Source organism: Ctenocephalides felis, unplaced genomic scaffold (assembly GCF_003426905.1).
Source record: "Ctenocephalides felis isolate EL2017-DRISC unplaced genomic scaffold, ASM342690v1 CF-g0.4_SCAFFOLD_00845, whole genome shotgun sequence".
Classification (NCBI taxonomy): Eukaryota; Metazoa; Arthropoda; class Insecta; order Siphonaptera; family Pulicidae; genus Ctenocephalides; species Ctenocephalides felis.
Window position 1 is genome coordinate 32,231,312 of NW_020536999.1, and position 19,905 is coordinate 32,251,216.

Consider the following 19,905-nt stretch of genomic DNA (forward strand, 5'->3'; position numbering starts at 1 on the left):
TCCTGGTTCACAATATTGTTCTAGAAAAAAAATAATGTATATATTAAATTACATTACAATACCTTAATAAAAATATTGAAATATTATATATCAATACCATGTACCTGAAGCGACAGAGACTACGATGCAAAATAATATGATCATTAGTTTCATTTTTATAATTATTTATTAAGCACAAAATGTAAATTTTACAAAGTAAATTCAAGACTCTCAAAAGAACTCGAATTATAATACAATTTTTATAAAAAAAATCTCAGTATTTATATATTTAAGGTAAGTAGAACGCAAATTTAAACGAATAAAGATAAATACCATTTTAATCAGAGGCTTATCTTTTATTGAAAATTTTGCACTTCACTTTATATTTTATATTTTCACGCTCTGTTTGCATATTTTTTCGTTATCAGCAGCTTATGCAGAAACAACATAATAAATTTAATCTTGGTTAATTTTGAATTAATTCAGGATAAATATTAAGTTGTCTGCTGACCATAGACGTCACTGGTTTTTATTGTTCTTGTAATTAAATATTACTAAAAATATTTAATATAAAGAAGTAATGCACCCAAAGTAGAACACTTTATAACCAGAACTCGTGACAAGGTATATATTTGTCACGTATATCAACCAGTTTTTATGATATATATATATATATATATATATATATATATATATAGATATATACATATATATAATTAAATTTAGAATTTTTACCTAAACAAGCCATTTCGGTACACATAAAACCAGTCCCTTCGTCATTGCACGTGCAAAAATTGCAATCCTAAATTTTATTGTATAAATTAAAAATTAGCATTAAATTGATTCAAATATTGTTTTTAGATGCTGTTTAACATCGAAAATCATTATTAGATTTATTACCACTTTTTTAGTTTCTCCTGGTTCGCAGACTTGGTCACAATCAGAACTTTGCACTCCTGAAAACAATGTATATGGCACAATTATATTTATATTTTTTAATAGTTATCATAAAATATTGGTACATATATATGATTGAACTATTACCAATAAATAGTACAAAAATGCAACACAAAGAAACAATCAAATTCATCTTCCTAATAATTTCTTTATACTTGCTTCAAGTGGATTTTCAGTTAAAAATGTCTGGGAAAAGTACAAAACATTGGTTTTTATATGCTAGATAACATTTCTAAACAAATGTCACGAAGTAAAATATGTTTTTCAACCATATGTTACAAATATGGTAAATGAATCGAGACTTGACATAAACATTATTTGTTTTTCATCAGTTAATACCGGAAAGTGGAATTTGTTCAAGATTTATTATTTGCATTTTCTTTTGTATATGCATTAAAAAGCTGTATAAATAAAAATATTATAAATGGAATTATATATAGTACATGTATATATACCTAGATATATATATATATATATATACATATATATATATATACATATATTTATTTATATTTAATAGACAAGTCCTGGATTATTTCAATAAATTGATATATGTTTCATTTCCAAACAATAAATCCAATAATTAAAAAACAATTTGTTTTTTGTAGATGTTTAATTACGACGTTTTGGGACTAGATACGTTCCATCATCAGGTTTTTTCTGTCAAAAACAATTTTTATACAGACTAATCAATGACGAAGAATACAGAATATTAAGTAAAAAAGTTTTTTAATATAAAAGAATGAATTGTGTACCAGAAAAAAGTAAAGAAAGGTATAAAAAAATAAAAAATAAAAAATTTAAAAAATATAAAAAATAAAAAATAAAAGAGTAGCAAAAATTATTTACCTGTAATATTAATAAATATCAAAATAACCAATTATCAACATCCTACACAAAGATTATCCGCATGGTTTATAAATGTACTTCATTGAAACATTTGTAATTTTTTATAGAGCATTTGCACTACTGTAGAAAAATATATGGAATTCATCAACTTATAGTTCATTTTATTTAAATGTGAATTTTGCAATGCATTTGAAGCATAAAATATATTTCGTACAATTGTTGTACGATATTATTATATATTTGGTGTATTTGACTGCATATGATATAAATCATCAATTTGATTACGTCATCTCTGATTAATGTTAAGTATTTCTTTGTAGCAATGATGTATTTAGCATGCCTAATATAATTAGAACTGTTGCAGATTACAATAAAAATAATGAAAACTGCAAATAATATCAATACTATTTAATATATTATATATACACCTTTATATATAATATATATTATATTTAAAGCTTAGTAATTAGTTTTGTGCAAGGAAGTAATGTGCATTGAGCTGCAGTGCCAAAGCGATTGCACTGACAATCATTGCATTCTTTCTTGAATGTTGAACATGGCTTGCAGACTAAATCATCTGAAATTATAATATGAATAAAATACTTAAATCTCATTAAGTCCAGATAAACAATATTAACTTATCCTTACCACAATCTAAGGTACTACAAGAGTATTCAGTCCCAGCTTCATTGCAAATGCATATGTTACAATCCTTAAACAAATTATTAACTAAATATATATAATATTATTATATTATTATGTAATTTATAAAACACAATCCCACCTCTTCCTTGATATCGCCGGGTTTACAACGCTCTATATTATAAATTAGAAGGCATTAATAAATTGCATTTACAACTTATTTTTATGTATGTAAAATAAGTTATTATAAATGTAATTAGTTTCTTACTTGGGCAGTATAATTCTGTGCATCTGTAGCCAGTTCCATCCTCATTGCAAATGCATGTATTGCAATCCTGGAAATACATTTGAAAAACACATGTAATTATGTACATACTTATGATAAATTTAATAAATAAAATTATTTACTTGAAAACTAAAAAGTTATTAAAAAGTTATTTTACGCAAGACCGCAAAATATTCGAGTTTTATTCTGTGAAACTTACCTTCTTCAAAACTTCGCCGGACTTGCAAACTTTAACACAATGTGTACCTGGAATAAAATTAAATTATATATATATATAAATATATATATATATATATATATATATATATATATCTGTGTGTATATATTCATATAGTTGGTTACTTACCAGATATTACAATCAATAAATAAAACAGAAAAACTGTGAATTTCATTGTTGTGATAGAGAACAACACGTATTTGAACAAATACTAGTTGTAAAATGCATTGGAAAATTACAGTACTTTATATTTTCGTACACTAATCATAGATTTAATAAATTTGTCACGTTTTAAAGCACATTACATATTAATGTTTCTAAAATGTTACAATGTATACATCTCTACATACAAGCAGCATCAGGTAAAAGAATATAAATGAGTTTAAACTATAATGCATTATAATTAAATTATTTTATTTGTAACATTACTTTAAATTTTAGCTATTGCTATAAATTTAAAAAAAATCATCCTTCTAAAAAAGTTATGTTAGTTTTTTGTTTTTACATAACAGTACTTCTACTATAACACAATTTTGTGGTGCAGGCTGAACCAGTGCCATATTTGTTGCAAGTGCACAAATTGCAGTCTTCTGCATATTCTTTATTTGGGGTACATCGAATATCTGCAGAAAAAATAATTTAAAATTAAATAAATATAATAATAAGATATAAATTTAAGTTGAAAAAATTATTGCAGCGTTTTGTTCCAGAAGTAAATAAATTATCATTAATTACTTTATAATTCAATCTTGTTCAAGGTTCCAGTTTAGCAGATTTAAATCTGATGAAAATCATTGATTTATATTTGAAACAAATAACTAAAAATTTCTATATATTTAACATAGCAAATGCAAATATTACTCTATTGGATGATTAAGTTCAAAATTATAGATAATTTTTATTTGTAATTTTGATGATTTACATTGCATTATGTTCATTTCGTTCTGATATATGATAATTATCTATATAAAATATTATTTATTATATTATAAATATAAATCTAAAATACTGATAACTCATTATTTTGTTGGTTATATTTATTATTTTTTAATAAAAGATAAATGTACTAAAATAATTAATTTATGTAATTTTGTCTTACTTTTAATACACCTGAACTGAGTACATGTATATCCTAATCCATCAGTGCCACAGATGCAGGTATTACAATCCTAAAATTTATAATAAACATGTTAATATAAGTTTATATAATTTAATTCATATAACGACCAATTTTTTTTTTTTTCTTTTTGATTTTGATTTTCAATACCATAACTTTTAACTTATAGATTGTATTGTAATCTGATTGTTAAAATTAACAGAAATAAAAAAAAAAATATATATATATAACGACCAATTACCTATTTTGTCTTATATGTAATATTGTATTTATAATTTATTTAAATAACTAATTTATAATCTTTCAACTTACATGGATTATAGCATGAAATGGCATACAAACTTGCAACCCCTGCACTAGAAATATAAATAACAATTAAATATGGCTTTAAAATTAGTCACAATATTAGTTTTCACTTGAATGAATAATATTATTTTCACTAACTTTTGTAAATAACAAGAAAAATACAAAATGCAAATAAAGCGTACTTCATGACTTTATTTCAAACAAATTTAAGCAAATTGTTCTTGAAAGCATTCCCATTGATTAACAATTTGGTATTAATCTCTTAATCGTGTCAAATCATTTAAATAATTTAGTTCACAACTATTTGCATTATAATTAGCGATAAAGAATTATATGTTGAAGATAAGGTCGTTCTAAAAATATTTGCGGTAGAATTATTATTGATATTTATAATACATTTATTTTTATCATTATATCCATAATTAGTAAATGAAAATACGCAATCAAAATCAAAAGCAATTTGTATTATTATTGTAAAAATTAAACAAATTTAATAGAAATATTGCGCATATTAACCTAATATAAAATTTCTTGTTAATAATGTTTCCCGAGAGTAATAAAAAGCACAATTCATTAATTTAATTTATAATACTGATAATAATACCTAAAATCTTAAAGATTTTCAATAAGTTATATTGATATATTATTTTTCAAAAACATGTTATAAATCATTTTAAAATCAGTAGCCTAAAATTATTCTAATCAAAATAAAATATTTACTTTTTAATAAAAAAAAAATATGAAAAAAATAATATTATGTAATTATAAAAACATTAAAAATTTATTTGCTGTCGCTCATGAATTAATATTTTAGAAAAATACAACATATTTATATATTGAAGTAAGTATTAAATATTTAAAATACTGTAATAATGGTATATGGATACATATTGATAAATGCAATATATAAGATGGTTTCAATAAAATTGTGTAAAATCGGTAATATACATTAAAAACATTTTTTTCAATGATTTGAATATGTGAATATAAAATAGCACAACCATTCCCATAATCAAACACAAATAGTTTATAAAAATATGGCATATTTCTCTAATTTTTACGTGTTCGTAGAATTTGAAGTATTTCTGATTTTTCACATCCATAGAATGCACTAATAACACATGTTAATGATTTAAATAATTTAAAGTATACTGATAAATAAAATTGCATGCCTTGATTAACAAACTCCAGGTATGCAAATTGCATTTCCATCATTGTTGCAAATGCACGTTGTACATTCATCTTCAATCGACCACATCAGACCAGGTTTACAAATTTCTATAAAAAAGTAAAATAAATTTAAAGAATAATTAATTTTCATCAAATACATAGTTCACCCCTCATATATTTAGTGTTCTGTAAAAAGAACTTATTAAATAACTTTTTGTGTAAGTTATAAAATAGTGTTTTAAACTCTAGCTTAATTATTCAATCAACGCAAGAATACTTGTTAAATTTGTTGATATATTTTTTTTTACAAATAGATCGTGATATTTCTTTATTAAAGTAATTATGTCCAAAAATTAATTACACATGCGAAATTTGTAAATCTTTTTAGATATATGATGAACTTATATACTTGATATGATTATACAGCATATTTTAGATATTTTTCATAACGATCTCTCAAATAAAATTGGGCAACCTAACGACCTGTATATCCTATAGGAATGTAATCTTGTACTAAATAAAATGTTTATTGTATTGCAGAAGACTAATAATACAACTAATAAATAATTAGTAAAATCAGTATTATAAAATAATTTATTTAACACTAAAAAAGAGTTGACCTTAGCTCAACATAATAGATGAATTAATTTCGAAACAAAAAATAACAAAAGTTTCCTGGTTAATATTTTTAGTCAAATCTAGAAAATGTTAAAATCTTATTAAGTTTTAAAAAATTACCTTCAAAGCAATTTCTTTGTGTACAAGCTGCATACGCAGTTCCATAAGAATTGCACAAACATCGATTACATGCCTGTAAAGAAAAATATGTGATTATTTAAATAATTATTAAAAAAATTATTTTTAGTAATATCAAATGACGACAAGGTATGCATTAAATGGCTATAAGATACGCATTTAACGAATGTTACCTAAATTTACTTGAATGAAATATATCCCTATTTGACTAAAGATTATTTATTAAAGTTTGAGAGATTAATTTAGATAACATTTTTATATTAACTGGGTTGAACATGTTAAATGAGATTATTTAAAACATCATACCAGGTTTGACCATTGTTCCGGATCGCAAACCTTTGGCTTGGATTTTATGTAATTTTCTGAAAAAAAAAGTAAAATATTTGAGCTATAATACTATATTACAAATGTACCTTTATAATTGTTTTACCTTTGTTTATTATTATCATCGATATCTCAAAATTCTCTATTTAGTAAGTAAAATTTAATTTTTTGTTAATTAATATTATAGTAATGATTTTAACAATCATTACTATAATATTAATTAACAAAAAATTAAATAGATATCAAAATATCATCAATCAAAATAAAAAATAAATATGAAAAACATTAGAAGAATTTTCTCATAATATATTTTTGCTTACCGAAAATAGAAATGAATGAAATTTAAAATAATAAATCAACTATAGAGACTTATTTTTATTTTTAAAAACTCACCTAAGTCTGTCGCTGCCTCTAGTCTATAAATACAAAATAGTACAAATATCAATTTAAACATTTTGGGAATAAAAAGAAATTCTGAAAAATATTGTATTTAGCAATATATCAATTTTCTGAAAAAAATATATTGAACTATATATTTACAATTTAAATAATTTTCTTTGAAAATATACTTCTTCCAAATATGTTTTGTTTGAAATTCTGCTCTATCTGAAATATTTTTCATTTTTATATAAAACATAGACAAAAAAATTTAAATCACAATATATTCTAAATTAGGTAACAATAAAAAATATGCTCTTTTTAAATCATAGCAGTCAACAAAGACTGGAAAAGCAAATATTTATCATGACGAACGTAATATTATTGTTATGAGTCAAGTCATATGCGATGTTTACATATGCAATCTAATTAATTTAATTGCTCGACATTGTTCGAATGTTATTTAATAGCACTGTTTTGTGTTATAGGAAACCAACAACTGTATAAAACCCATTTACTCATACATTTATGGCGGAATTGATTAATTATTTGTACATTTAGATGTCATTTGGCAAACTGGGATTTATTATGATAACATGTATATATATATATATATATATATATATATATATGTCTAAGAGTCTAAACTTTAGACATGAAGCCATCTACTAAAATATATAAGTTTATTAGATCCAGTTCGAAAACTTCATTAAGTGGACAAAGATTTAAATATCTAATTTCAACTCAAATATCAATCATACGTATATAGTTTAATTTATGATTCAATATTCCAATTATTGATTGATTAGACTTACAATAGTGTATTAGTTTATTGTTATTCATAGAAGTGCTTTTGTGCAAGTAATAAATTAGAGTAATAAATTACGATTCCACATTATATATTGTAAATATTTTAATTCTTCCATTAACCATAATGTGTGGATCTACTAAAATTTTCCAATTCTTCAAAAAATATTTGATAATTACAATAGTTTTGGTAAATATCAACATAGCTCATCAACCATTTTTCCTCTTTAAAACTAGCAATATTAACCCTTTCCACTCGCTAATTGCAGATTTAGTACGTATTTTGCCGCCGGAGCGACGGCATCCGAGTGGAAAGGGTTAACAAATGCTATAGCTCAAATTATAGTAAATCATATATATGAATGATATAATAGTATAGAACAAGAATCCAAAATACTAAGTTTTATAATTTTCTAAGTATGAATGCTCGGAACAGTTAATTTCATAGCGAATTTCAAAGAAAATAATTTGTGTAGGTATTATACATTCTTAGAGGATTATTGTGACCTCGATATCAATTCATTCTAATTGCTTTAATAATCAAGAATAACTATTAATATAATTTTATTGAAGACCAACATTTCATTAGCTTAGTTGTGTTTTTGGCATAGTTTGTGTTCAACTATGGCAACTTCCGGAATTATCACCGTATATACTGCAAATACAACAGACCATTAATCTGGCTAATATATTCGATAATAATATCCACAAAATCCGTTTCATTTTCCCGGAAAATCTATCTAGTTTAAATAGTTTTAAGCTGTTACCTCATCTTTAAAGTTTACAAGTCTCACTTGTAGTTATTGGAATTAACTCTATAATCTTGAACTAATCATGATTTATTTTCATCAACAACAAAGTTTGTTGGTTCTTTATACCAAGAATGATTGAGTGCAAAACGAAATTGTGAAAAAAATATCAAATTTTGAAAAAATGTGAACGATCAAAATTACGTTTTATACATTGACATATTAATCAAGAAATTACAATTGTGATTTCAAATTTTCAAAGCTAAGAAGATAACTATTTTCATTTTTATAATGTTCTGTTTTCATCGAAATTTAATATCGATGCAGGTGCTGTTCATCAGAGCAACCAGCATGCAAAATAATACAGATTTAAATCACATATTTAAATAATACAGCAATACTAATAATATTTATTTATTTAAATAGAATCATCCTTGTTTTATACAATGCTCCAGTTCGATATGGCGTAAAGTGTAATAATCCGTCGATTTGTTAGGAAACTTTGGAACTAATCTTTAATGGTTGTGGAAGTTTTCTATATTTTATAATAACATTTGCTCGTAGTTTGGTATAATGATCTAATAATTGGTAGAAACCATAAAATTGCATGCCGCGTTATTTTGTTATTGTATTTATCTGTATGAATTATCTTAAGCTAAAATATAAATCATATACAACGGAATTAATAAAAATTAATAATGAGATATTGCTAATTACCATTTTGATTTTATACAGGTTCATCAAATTAAAACTCATAGATTTATATTACCAACAACTTACATTTATTTTATTTTTTTTTAAATTTATTTATATTACAAAAATTAACATATTTGTACTATTTAATGCAAGAAATATATTTTACCAGTTATTCTAACTTACTCGTATGTTAAGTATCCGCTGCATTTTATATGAGATTAAACTGACATACGTCTTTCATTTTGATATTAGTTATTCATTCTTCTCAATAATAATTAATTTATATATTTTAGTTTTGTCCTGGAATACATAATTTGAAGGTGCATGCAGCAAATGTTCCTTGAGCATTACATCTGCAAGTGTTACAGTCCTGTTTGAATACAGAGTTGGGTTCGCATCTAGTCGATGGCAAGTTTGATGGAGTATCTGCAATTAGGAAAAAAAATAATTTAAATATTGATTTATATTCATTTTTTGTTTAGTGATTTATTCAGATATTGTATTAAACCATATACAACCAATCTACAAAATAGATTATAAGATTGTAAAAATAATATGTATGTTTATTTATATGATGAAGGCTTCATTAGATGATCTACCATTGGAAAACATGTATAATTTTATAAAACAACGTAAGTTTCTTTTTTTTTTCACAACAAGAATCAGATTTTAATGTATTTTTCTAGATTTAATTTAATTCCATAAATTTTTGAAGGAATCAATAATATAACATTGTTCTACAATTCAAAAGATTATCTCTAATAGTATCTTTAACGACACTAGCAACAACTAGTATTTTTGATTACAATTATTTTGCTTTATAATTAATATTCAAGTCTAATAAAGTCATTCTATTTTTTATTAATTTTTCATATTTTTGTTAATTATTATTCATATCTACAGCACAACAATAAAATTTTGTATTAGATATCGTGATATTCGAAGATATAATTGGATCCTGAATTTGCTCAAAATCTGCGGACACAATTATGAAGTTAAAGGTATTACCGTTGGATTATTCAAAAACGCAGTAATCGAAAGCTAATACTCTTGAATAGATGAACAAATTTCTATTATTTTCAGACATGGTTTATTATTTTTTTTAATTTTTGTTACCTCTTTCGATGCGAATATGTTCTCCACCGCATGCGAGCAAAGTACATCTGTATGCAGTTCCTTTTTCGTTACATGTACATGTGTTGCAATCCTAAAATCAAAGATTAGTTATAAAATAACTAGCTGTAAGTGGAATTCTGTCTTAAAGCATTAAGGCATCGTGCCTTAAGGCAAATTGCTGGAACTTCCCGTACCAAAAATTATTAATTTTTTAAAAACGATTAACATTTTTGAAAAAAATGTACTTTGAAAAAATAAGATTTTTGAGAAACTATATATATGGACAAAAAATTACTTTTTTTTGAAAAAAAAAATTTCAAAAAAAAATTTTTTTTTTAATTTTTTTTTTTGAAAAAAAAATTTTTTTTTCTTTATTTTGACATATTGTGGAAGATCTGAACTTTTTTTTTCAAAGCAATCGTACTGATTTAACTGCATAGGCACAAAATATAAAGCGCGTAAGCGCCGCGTCGCTGTCTAACGCATAAGCATTGGTACGGAACCCATAGGAATGTTAACAAAATGTATACTTATTGTTAAAATCTCTATAAAATATCTGATAATTTGATGTGCATATGTCTAATGATCATTTTTGACCGCCAAATGGCTATTTTTTTTACTTTTTCCTCCATATCTCCGAAACCGCTAGACCTACCTTTATGAAAATTTCATCGATTCTTCATCTTGTCAATACAAGTGAAATGTTTTTTGAATTATTTAAATCGGATGCTCCGTTCTCTTAAAAACTGAGTTACCGTTTTCGGCACTTTTTGCCCCGTATCTTCGGAACGGCTAGACCTGCCTTCGCCAAAAACTAATCAGCACGTCTCCTTATCAATACGAATCGAATGTTTTTTGAATTATTCAAATCGGTTAATCCGTGTTCCCGAAATCGTCGACGAAAATTTGTATCCGCACATACATACACACACGTACATACATACACACACACATACACACACACATACACACACACATACACACACACACACACACATACATCCATTTTTTCTAAGGTATGCCAAAATGTTCAGAAGCCTTTGAAACGTAAAGATATATAAAAATTTTCATTTTCGATTTTTTTGCGATTACTATAACTTGCCCTACGGGAAGTTAAAAAGCTATTAATTTATAAAACGTGACAAAATATTTAGAATAGTTTTTGTTATTCACCTCTTTTTTAGTTGATCCAGGAACACAGGTGCCTGCTACAAATAGAAAAAGGTCAAATTTATAATTATTAAAATTTCAAATATCGTATAACATTGCTAAAATAAATATATATTGCTTGACACAAAATTTGAAAAAAATTTTATATAATAATATATTAAATTATATTACCTTGTCTTCTGGTACGTGGTGCTTTATCTTCAGGCAAACACATTTTTCTGGTGCATGCAAACACACCGTTAGCGCATCTGCAGGTATTACAGTCCTGTAAACAAAATAAAATCAATATAATTATAATATCATAAAAATAAATGATTATTTTTAATTAATAATAATCTTACCACTTGTTTAACTTCTCCTTGAGTGCATTCAGGTTCTGAATCTGTGGAAAAATAATAACAAATTTATAGTTATTAATGGTGACTATCTTCCTCTCTTTGTCAGTTTATATTATCATTTTATAAATATTTATACCTTCACGTTTAGTGCGAGTTTCTTGGTTGAAATTCTTCAGTGGGCCTAAACATGCTTTCAGAGTGCATGCATACACTCCACTTTCAGTGCAGAAGCATGAATTACAACCCTGTGCATAAAAATATTATCAAAAATTCATATTTAAAATAAATACGTACATAAAACAGAACAATACATAGAAATATAGATTATTAATTAAAATGCAGCAAAAACAAAATTGAATAAAATAATTTATATTAGAAGAATTAATTTGTATTAAACGAATTAAAAGAAAAGAAATATGTGAAATGTTTCATTCAATTTTTTTACATAAATGTTATGTAAAAATATATATAAATATATAGACAAATTTTGATTTTACGAATAACTTTAGTAAATATTAATTGTAAAGTTGTTTAAATGATAATACTAGCAAAAACTAAATATGAGTATTCTATTTACTACTGAGTATGATCTGTACGTACATCATGCGTGGTTTCACCAGGTGTGCATTCCTTTTTTGGCTCTTCGGCTGTAAATAAAACATTATTGATTTAACTTGCAAATTAATAATTATCGTCGTTACATACTAAAATGATAAACAGTAAATGGTTTGTATTTTTTCGTAAAATTTATACCTTGTCTTTTAGTGCGTGTTTCTGAGTCTGGTTTGGGTGGAACTCCACATGCTTTTCGTGAACAGGCGTAACTTCCAGTAGGTCCGCAGAAGCAAGTATTACAACCCTATGATGAAATTCATACAAAAATGTACATTATAGTAATACACGTCCAATAATAACTTAATGCGTCCCAAAAAAATAAATTAATAAAATGTCCGCCATTAACTTTTTTTAAACTTCTCAATCGCGCAGACTACTGCAGTCGGCCGAGGTAGCCTTTTGAATGATATTACTTTATATCTTTTCAAATAAAAAAGAAATTTTAAACAATACTCAAATTTGAAAAATTCAGTAGTTTTTTATAGCATTTTCAAAAAAAAATTACACACCCTATAAATCTTTTATATTGTACATAATATTTGAAAGTAAGGCATGAAAGAAAATAATGAAAACATATTTTAACTAAATAAAAATAAATTGTGAGGCTATTATCAAAATATTAAAGTATAAAAAATATTTAACATATAAATGAGCACTTACATCATGCTTGGTTTCACCGGGTGTGCATTTCTTCTCTTCTTTGTCAACTTTTTCATCGTCTGAAAAATCGACAGAATGAATATCACTATACTATGAAATTTATTTATATATTTCTGAAATTCATTCATTTTATTTATTATTATATTAGTTAATATAATTATTAAAAATAAATTATTATTACCTTCTTCTCTCTTAGTGCGCGTTTTTTGTAAGTCCGCCAGATTTATACATGCTTTTAAACTACAAGCCCAATGCCCAGTAGGTCCGCAGAAGCAAGTGTTACATCCCTGAAATTAAATTGAAATGAAAACATAGTTTTGAATCGCATAATGCTTATATATATAAAAAACTTGTGGTGCATGGCATCGGGCCTTAAGGCAAATTGCAGGAATTTCCCGTACCAAAAACTAAAATTAAAAAAAAAGTTTTTTCAAAACTGTGAAATAATTACAATTTTGAGAATTTCGAAATTTTTGGAAAAAATTGACATCTTTGAAAAATTAAATTTTTTTTATATTCTGATTTTTTTGAAAATTTTCAGTATCTATGCAATCACGCTGCATAGATGTTTTTTAGAGTAGAAATATCTAAGCGCGTAAGCGCCGCTTCGTAGTCTATCGTTAAACATTGGTATGAACCCATAGAAATGTACACACAATTTATACATATTATAATCTTTATAAAATATCTGATGATATGATGTGCATATGTCTAAAGATCACTTTTGACCGTCAAATGGTATTATTTTTTAATTTCTTTATTCGAAGAAAGTTTGTATCCGCACACACACATACACATACACATACATCCATTTTTTCTAAGGTATGCCAAAATGTTCAGAAACCTTTGAAACGTAAAGATATATAATTATTTTCGATCGATTTTTTTCCAATTACTATAACTTACCCTACGTGAAGTTAAAAATTATATAAAATAAATAGACATCCGTATAAAATAACCAATTAAGTGCCAAACATGGTCCTAAAAAAAAGTTTGTACTTACATCGTGTTTGTTTTCGCCAGGTGTGCATTCTTTCTCTCGTAATTTCTCTGTCTCCAATTCATCGTCTGTGAAATAACATCATATATTTTACTTCTCAAAAGCATAAAATACTATAGTCAAATAATAATGGACTAAATTAATCTTAATAAATTGTGTAGAAATAAAAAAATATCATGGTAAAATATAATCAATACTATAAAGAAATAAATGATAAGTGCATTTTATCGCATTTTTATTAAAAGTTATTATTAAATAGACAGATAAGAATCTAATTACTTATTAATTTTTTAATTTTTTACAACACACAGTGTATTAAATTATTAAAAGTAATATCAGTAGTTCAGAAACTTCAACAATATTAGTTTCCTAATTAATATAGCACTATAAAACTATTATGTTGTGATTTAATAAATTAAATGCAATTTTGTATAAATTTTTTTATAGATAATTTAATATGAATTTAATATAATTTTTTATATAAATAGATTTTATATAAATTTATTACCTGATCTACGTTTGCGGCTGTGGGTTGTCGTCGTCGACACGGGACAACTTTTGCGAGTGCAAGCAAATCCAGTACCATTAGCAGAGCAAGTGCATATATTGCAATCCTAAAAAATTAGAAAATATAATTTAAAAAAGTGAGAAAAACATCATTCTACATTACCTGATATTTTGCCCATGTTTACGTATTATTAGATATTTAGCTTTTGTTTAAAATTTTATAAGTATATAGTATAGCCTGTACCATTAGCACAAGTAAATAATAGTTTCCATAAATAGTGCAGTCTATAAATCAAATTTTATATTAAAACATTAAATCGATGGAAAACTGTATTATGGAGAACTTGATGACGAACACTAAATTTAAAGATTTTATTTCAGAACCAGACGTTGCGCAGTTACTTTGTATGATATTATGTTATTTTTGTTACTTATTATGAATAAGCTTGACAAGAGCCCGGAATAACATTTATTATTAATGATTATGAATTGCTTAGGAATAAATAAATAAAATAATCAAATTAAAAGTAAACTATTTCTAATGGTGAATATAAATTCTTAAGTATAGACTTACTACTTGAGCCTTTTCTCCTGGAGTACAGGGGGTAGTTGCTAGTGTTTCTATAAAAAAAATATTATATATAAGTACTTATATAGAAAAATTATACAGAAAAAAGGTAATTAAATATATGATATAATGATATAATGAATTCTACGTAGTATACATATACTATTAAAAATAAATATGGGATGGTATCAAGTTATTTCATTTAAAAACTATTTTAATCAATCAAAATTGCAATTGTTATATAAATTGAATTACCTGCTGTAGCTTCCTTGATTTCTTCTTCTTTAGCTGGAATAAAAAGAAATCTATTAATATGGATATTACTGGTTGATACAAGACATCTAATGCTATTATTGCTATTATAATAAATATGCTAATTATTATTATATTACGATTAAAATATATGTAAAATTTAAAAAAAATTGCTTTACTTATTGCAAAATTATAGTATTAAATATTTATTATTTTCTTCAATATTTTAAATAACATTAAATATATGAATTATAGAAAGTCAAAATACAGGGAACTGAAAGCAAAGAATCAGGAAGCATGGAAGAGACGTTTGGAAAGAAAAATGCATAAAAATGAATAAAAAAAGTGATTATTGGTTATAAATTTGCAATGAGAATAAGGGGAAAAGGGAATCTTGTATTTGTTATGTTCTCACGTTATGGACCTGCTTTTCGAAAACTACTATTTATTATTATACAAATTATACAACGAACCTTCTCTACGTTTACGATCATGTACTGCAAATTCACAAGCTTGGCGGGTGCATTGATATCCAGTACCATCGGCGGCACAGGTGCAAGTGTTGCAGTCCTAATAATAATAATAATAATTCAAAAAATTTAATTAATAACCAAAAACCAAATATGTATTATGATATAGTTATATTTTCTATACAAATTGAATACCATAAAAAATGAAAAGAAAAAAAAGAGATATATTTGTTTCTTACCACTTGTCTTTGTTCACCAGCTTTGCATGGAGTGGTTGCCAAAGTATCTGAAATAAACGTAAAAATTATATCCCAGAAAATAGTAAGATTTTAAAATTTGCGCATTTAAATTTCAAATAGCTTACCAGTTGTAACTTCTTTGACTTCTTCAGTTTCAGCTGAAAATAACAACATAGTTAATTTATTAATAAAGTCAACAAATAATGAATATATGTTTTAATGCAATACATAGCCAAGTATTTTAGATTGCTATTATTACCGAATATTAAACAATTCTTATTTACTTTTACAAAAATGCTAACTAATTAATATTCCAATATTTAAAAATAATGTTATATTTAAGTTCGAGATTTTACTCTAATATAAAACTGGTTTGCATATAAAGTACAAGTATATATCGTAAGTATAGTTATAAAGTGTAAGTAAATATCAGGAAAAGTTTTTGATTAAGTTAATACCTTCTCTACGTCGACGATCGTGGGTGGCTGGCAAACACATTTTGCGAGTGCAGGCGTATCCAGAGCCATCCCTGGCACAGGTGCAAGTATTACAATCCTGAAGTAAAATATTCATTATATTATGATATCAAATAATACCTTTTCTAAAGTGATAAAATCATTTTCAAACTTTGTACCCACTTTTGCTTTCACAAATACCTTACATACATACATACTTGGGGAATCAAAAATCAATAAAAAAAAATCGAGAAAATGATATTCATGCAACAGAAATAAAATCATTATTTAGAGACTTAGAAATTTTAAACAGTCAGTCAGTGTTCATTTGTCCTTATTGTATAATTCTAAATAAATAAAAAAATATGAACTTACAATTTGAGTCTTCTCTCCAGGAGTGCATGGAGTCGTTGCCAAAGAAGCTGAAAATGGTTAAACAAATTGGTTTGAATTATAATTATTTGACTTCTAATAAAATATTAATTCAATTCTTACTTGTGGTCACTTCTTTCACTTCTTCAGCTAAAAATATAATAATTTATAATTAATTTATATATTTTTTAAAATTATAATAATATTAAAGAATAAAAAATATACCTGATCGTTTGTGGTGGTGAACTGGAGCACATGCTTGGCGGGTGCAAAAGTAACCTGTTCCATCACTGGCGCATTTGCAAGTATTGCAATCCTAAAATAAAATTAAATTTCTTATGAATAAAGTTGAATTGGTGATTAAATGAAATTTTATAATGCTAAATTAATCAATCAATCAATTATATATTTGTACTGCACAATTATGAAATACTAGCAACTTGAAGGACCGTTAGGTATTAGTTGAATTAGTATAAATTGTAACAAAATATATTAATAACGATCTGAAAATATTATAAGTCAGAACCCATTTTGTTCAGAAGTTGTCAAGTATAAGACATTCATAAATTATCTACTATTTTATAAATTTGTAAATTATTCGCAAGAAGAAGCCATATAGTGAGCTTTATATATATAGAAAATTATAAGTAAAATTTAATGTGAGCTTTATTACACAATGGTGCTTACCAATCTTGTTTCTTGGCCAGGAGTGCATGGCGTAGTTGCAAGTGATTCTAAAACAACATTTTCAAAAATATTGTAAAAAATATTTAAAAAATTTGCTAATATCAATTATGATGGTACTTACGAATGGTGACTTCTTTGACTTCTTCAACTGTGAAAATAGAAAAAGAATATAAATATTTGTATGTTTATAAATTAACAAATAGAAAGATATGAAGGGATTGCTTTAATTGAAGGATATATGTAACCGTTATTAATAGGTTTACCATCAATTCTTACCTGCTCGACGAGAACGTAAAATTGCAGAATCATCTCCACCATCGCAACTCTTTAAAGTGCAAGCCCACACACCAACCGCTGCACAATTGCATATGTTGCAATCCTTATTGGAAATATATTATTACAATTAAATTTATTAATCGAAGAAAAATAATTTTACTAAAATTGAACTTACAATGACTTTGGATGTACCGGGTTTGCATTTGTCGGGAACACCTAAATCAAAAAGGATAGTTTTTGATATAGATTACTGGCACAAACCAGGAAGTTGATTGAAAACATCTCGGTGATGTAAAAGGTAATAATACTATATTATTCGTGGTGGCTTTATAATTATTAATTTCGAACATTTATTTATTTTTGATCAAAACATGCTAAGACGTTTAAACGATTCATTTTGAATGGAACAAGCCGAAATCTTTTTTTTTTTGGTCAAGTTAATAGGTTATTGCACCACATGTGCTTAGCATCGAAGATTATTTTAAATCAAAAGTTCATGCCCATACATGGTTATTAACATAGAATTATAATACTTAAAATTAAATGTGGTAATTTAACAAGCATATTAGCATATTGGTATTAGCAAATACTATCTTAATTCTGTATTATTTACTTATTGTCATTAAGGTATTATTTCAAGGTTTGCAACATCTGTAATTATAGAGCCATTAGTTTTTGGGCCCGTATTTTGAAGAGCTGTAATGGTGGAAACAATACTGTGTGGATTAGGACATAAAAAGTGGATGTTATTTGAAATTTATAATTATTCTATTTGACATGCGATAAATTCACATAAATTCGACATGCAATAAATCAATACTATAAAAAACTTAATAAAATATAAAAAAAAAACTTTTTTTAAACTTACTTTCAGTTTCTCTCTTTTCATGATGATGTCCACACATCATCAATGTGCACATGTAGTTTTTACCATCGGGAGTACATGTACATGTGTTGCAGTCCTAAAAATATATTTACCATAAATAATCTAATGCTTTTATTTTATTTAATTTTATATCTGTGTGAAGTTATGAAAAAATGATAGCCGTCATTAAATAAAAGTCATTGAATAAAGATATTAGATCTCAAATTACAAAATAAATGAATTAAATGAATTATATTTTTCTTAACAATACTAATACTATTTTCGTAATATTATTCAATTCTAAAATCTAAGTATAATCTTAAATCAGGGTTTTAGGTAATATTTATGCAGTACCTATTATAACAGAAGAATTTAATTTTTTTATATATAATTATGTTCATGAAGAATTTAGGTTTTTAATCATAAGCTACTTGAAATAAAAAAAAGATCATAACATACACTATGCGGCAAATATATTTGAATTTTTTTGTTCAAACTAATCTTTAAGCTTTTCAATATATTCAAATTATGAATTACAGAAATATTCATTCACGACTAAATAAATAATATAATAAATAAACTCACTTCTTTCTTCGTTGATCCTGGTTCGCAAATTTTTCCATGATCGTCCGCTGGAAGATGAACAATAAAAATATAATATAAAATAGCTAATATTAAGTCTATTTACTCTGAAAAAAAAATGGTTATATCTCACCATAGTTATTATTAAATATTTTATGAAGCATAAAAGAAACCCATAAACGAGATAATATCGTAATGTATTGACAATAAAAGTAAATATTGAAATAGTAATAAAACTATTATAAATTTACCTTTCGATTCTGGGTCATGTTTGCATTCTCTTTCAGTACATTGATATCCTGTACCATCAGCTTTGCAGATGCATTCATTGCAATCCTAGAATAAAATATTTTTTTTTAAATAAGAAAGAATTCAAATAAATTATTATCTAGAAATATCAACAATTTAATTTTAAGAAAAAAAGAAAATAAAGATAAATGAAAGAAAATTTACCTCTTGTTTGGTTTCTCCAGGTGTGCAAGGAACTGCAGTCGTAGCTG

The 19,905-nt window shown here is 25.2% G+C and overlaps 2 protein-coding genes and 2 long non-coding RNA genes across 4 annotated transcripts; all 4 read right to left on the reverse strand.

Moving 5' to 3' along the window:
- Nucleotide 1: 1 nt before the first annotated feature.
- LOC113363190 lies at nucleotides 2-898 on the reverse strand. The gene is made up of 3 exons (XR_003365869.1): nucleotides 880-898; nucleotides 715-781; nucleotides 2-20 (listed from the first exon to the last, which is right to left on the reverse strand). It is a non-coding gene; the product is annotated as an uncharacterized LOC113363190 (long non-coding RNA).
- A 1,339-nt stretch (nucleotides 899-2,237) lies between these two features.
- LOC113382259 (keratin-associated protein 5-8-like) lies at nucleotides 2,238-8,560 on the reverse strand. The gene is made up of 8 exons (XM_026620764.1): nucleotides 8,556-8,560; nucleotides 6,262-6,334; nucleotides 3,436-3,553; nucleotides 2,913-2,959; nucleotides 2,696-2,762; nucleotides 2,570-2,601; nucleotides 2,434-2,497; nucleotides 2,238-2,362 (listed from the first exon to the last, which is right to left on the reverse strand). The coding sequence occupies exons 1-8, from the start codon at nucleotides 8,558-8,560 to the stop codon at nucleotides 2,238-2,240; spliced, it is 531 nt and encodes a 176-aa protein (XP_026476549.1).
- An 828-nt stretch (nucleotides 8,561-9,388) lies between these two features.
- LOC113363772 (laminin subunit alpha-like) lies at nucleotides 9,389-18,898 on the reverse strand. The gene is made up of 26 exons (XM_026606257.1): nucleotides 18,827-18,898; nucleotides 18,134-18,174; nucleotides 17,959-18,061; nucleotides 17,804-17,830; nucleotides 17,683-17,729; nucleotides 17,221-17,311; nucleotides 17,119-17,145; nucleotides 16,999-17,045; nucleotides 16,627-16,723; nucleotides 16,294-16,326; nucleotides 16,169-16,215; nucleotides 15,933-16,029; nucleotides 15,463-15,495; nucleotides 15,214-15,260; nucleotides 14,641-14,746; nucleotides 14,136-14,200; nucleotides 13,314-13,419; nucleotides 13,133-13,191; nucleotides 12,611-12,716; nucleotides 12,458-12,504; nucleotides 11,994-12,102; nucleotides 11,861-11,901; nucleotides 11,691-11,784; nucleotides 11,523-11,557; nucleotides 10,350-10,440; nucleotides 9,389-9,659 (listed from the first exon to the last, which is right to left on the reverse strand). The coding sequence occupies exons 1-26, from the start codon at nucleotides 18,876-18,878 to the stop codon at nucleotides 9,523-9,525; spliced, it is 1,785 nt and encodes a 594-aa protein (XP_026462042.1). The 5' UTR covers nucleotides 18,879-18,898; the 3' UTR covers nucleotides 9,389-9,522.
- A 517-nt stretch (nucleotides 18,899-19,415) lies between these two features.
- LOC113363775 lies at nucleotides 19,416-19,905 on the reverse strand. The gene is made up of 3 exons (XR_003365959.1): nucleotides 19,859-19,905; nucleotides 19,657-19,741; nucleotides 19,416-19,455 (listed from the first exon to the last, which is right to left on the reverse strand). It is a non-coding gene; the product is annotated as an uncharacterized LOC113363775 (long non-coding RNA).

Coding starts and splice junctions, on each gene's coding strand:
- LOC113382259 (XM_026620764.1), bottom strand. Junction 2,960..3,435: donor TATAGTAGAAGTACTGTTAT/GTAAAAACAAAA, acceptor ATTTTATTCCAG/GTACACATTGTGTTAAAGTT. Junction 2,498..2,569: donor CCGGCGATATCAAGGAAGAG/GTGGGATTGTGT, acceptor AATTTGTTTAAG/GATTGTAACATATGCATTTG.
- LOC113363772 (XM_026606257.1), bottom strand. CDS start 18,878: ATGTGCACATTGATGATGTGTGGACATCATCATGAAAAGAGAGAAACT. Junction 17,312..17,682: donor CTGGCCAAGAAACAAGATTG/GTAAGCACCATT, acceptor ATTTTATTTTAG/GATTGCAATACTTGCAAATG. Junction 12,103..12,457: donor CTGGTGAAACCACGCATGAT/GTACGTACAGAT, acceptor TTTTATGCACAG/GGTTGTAATTCATGCTTCTG.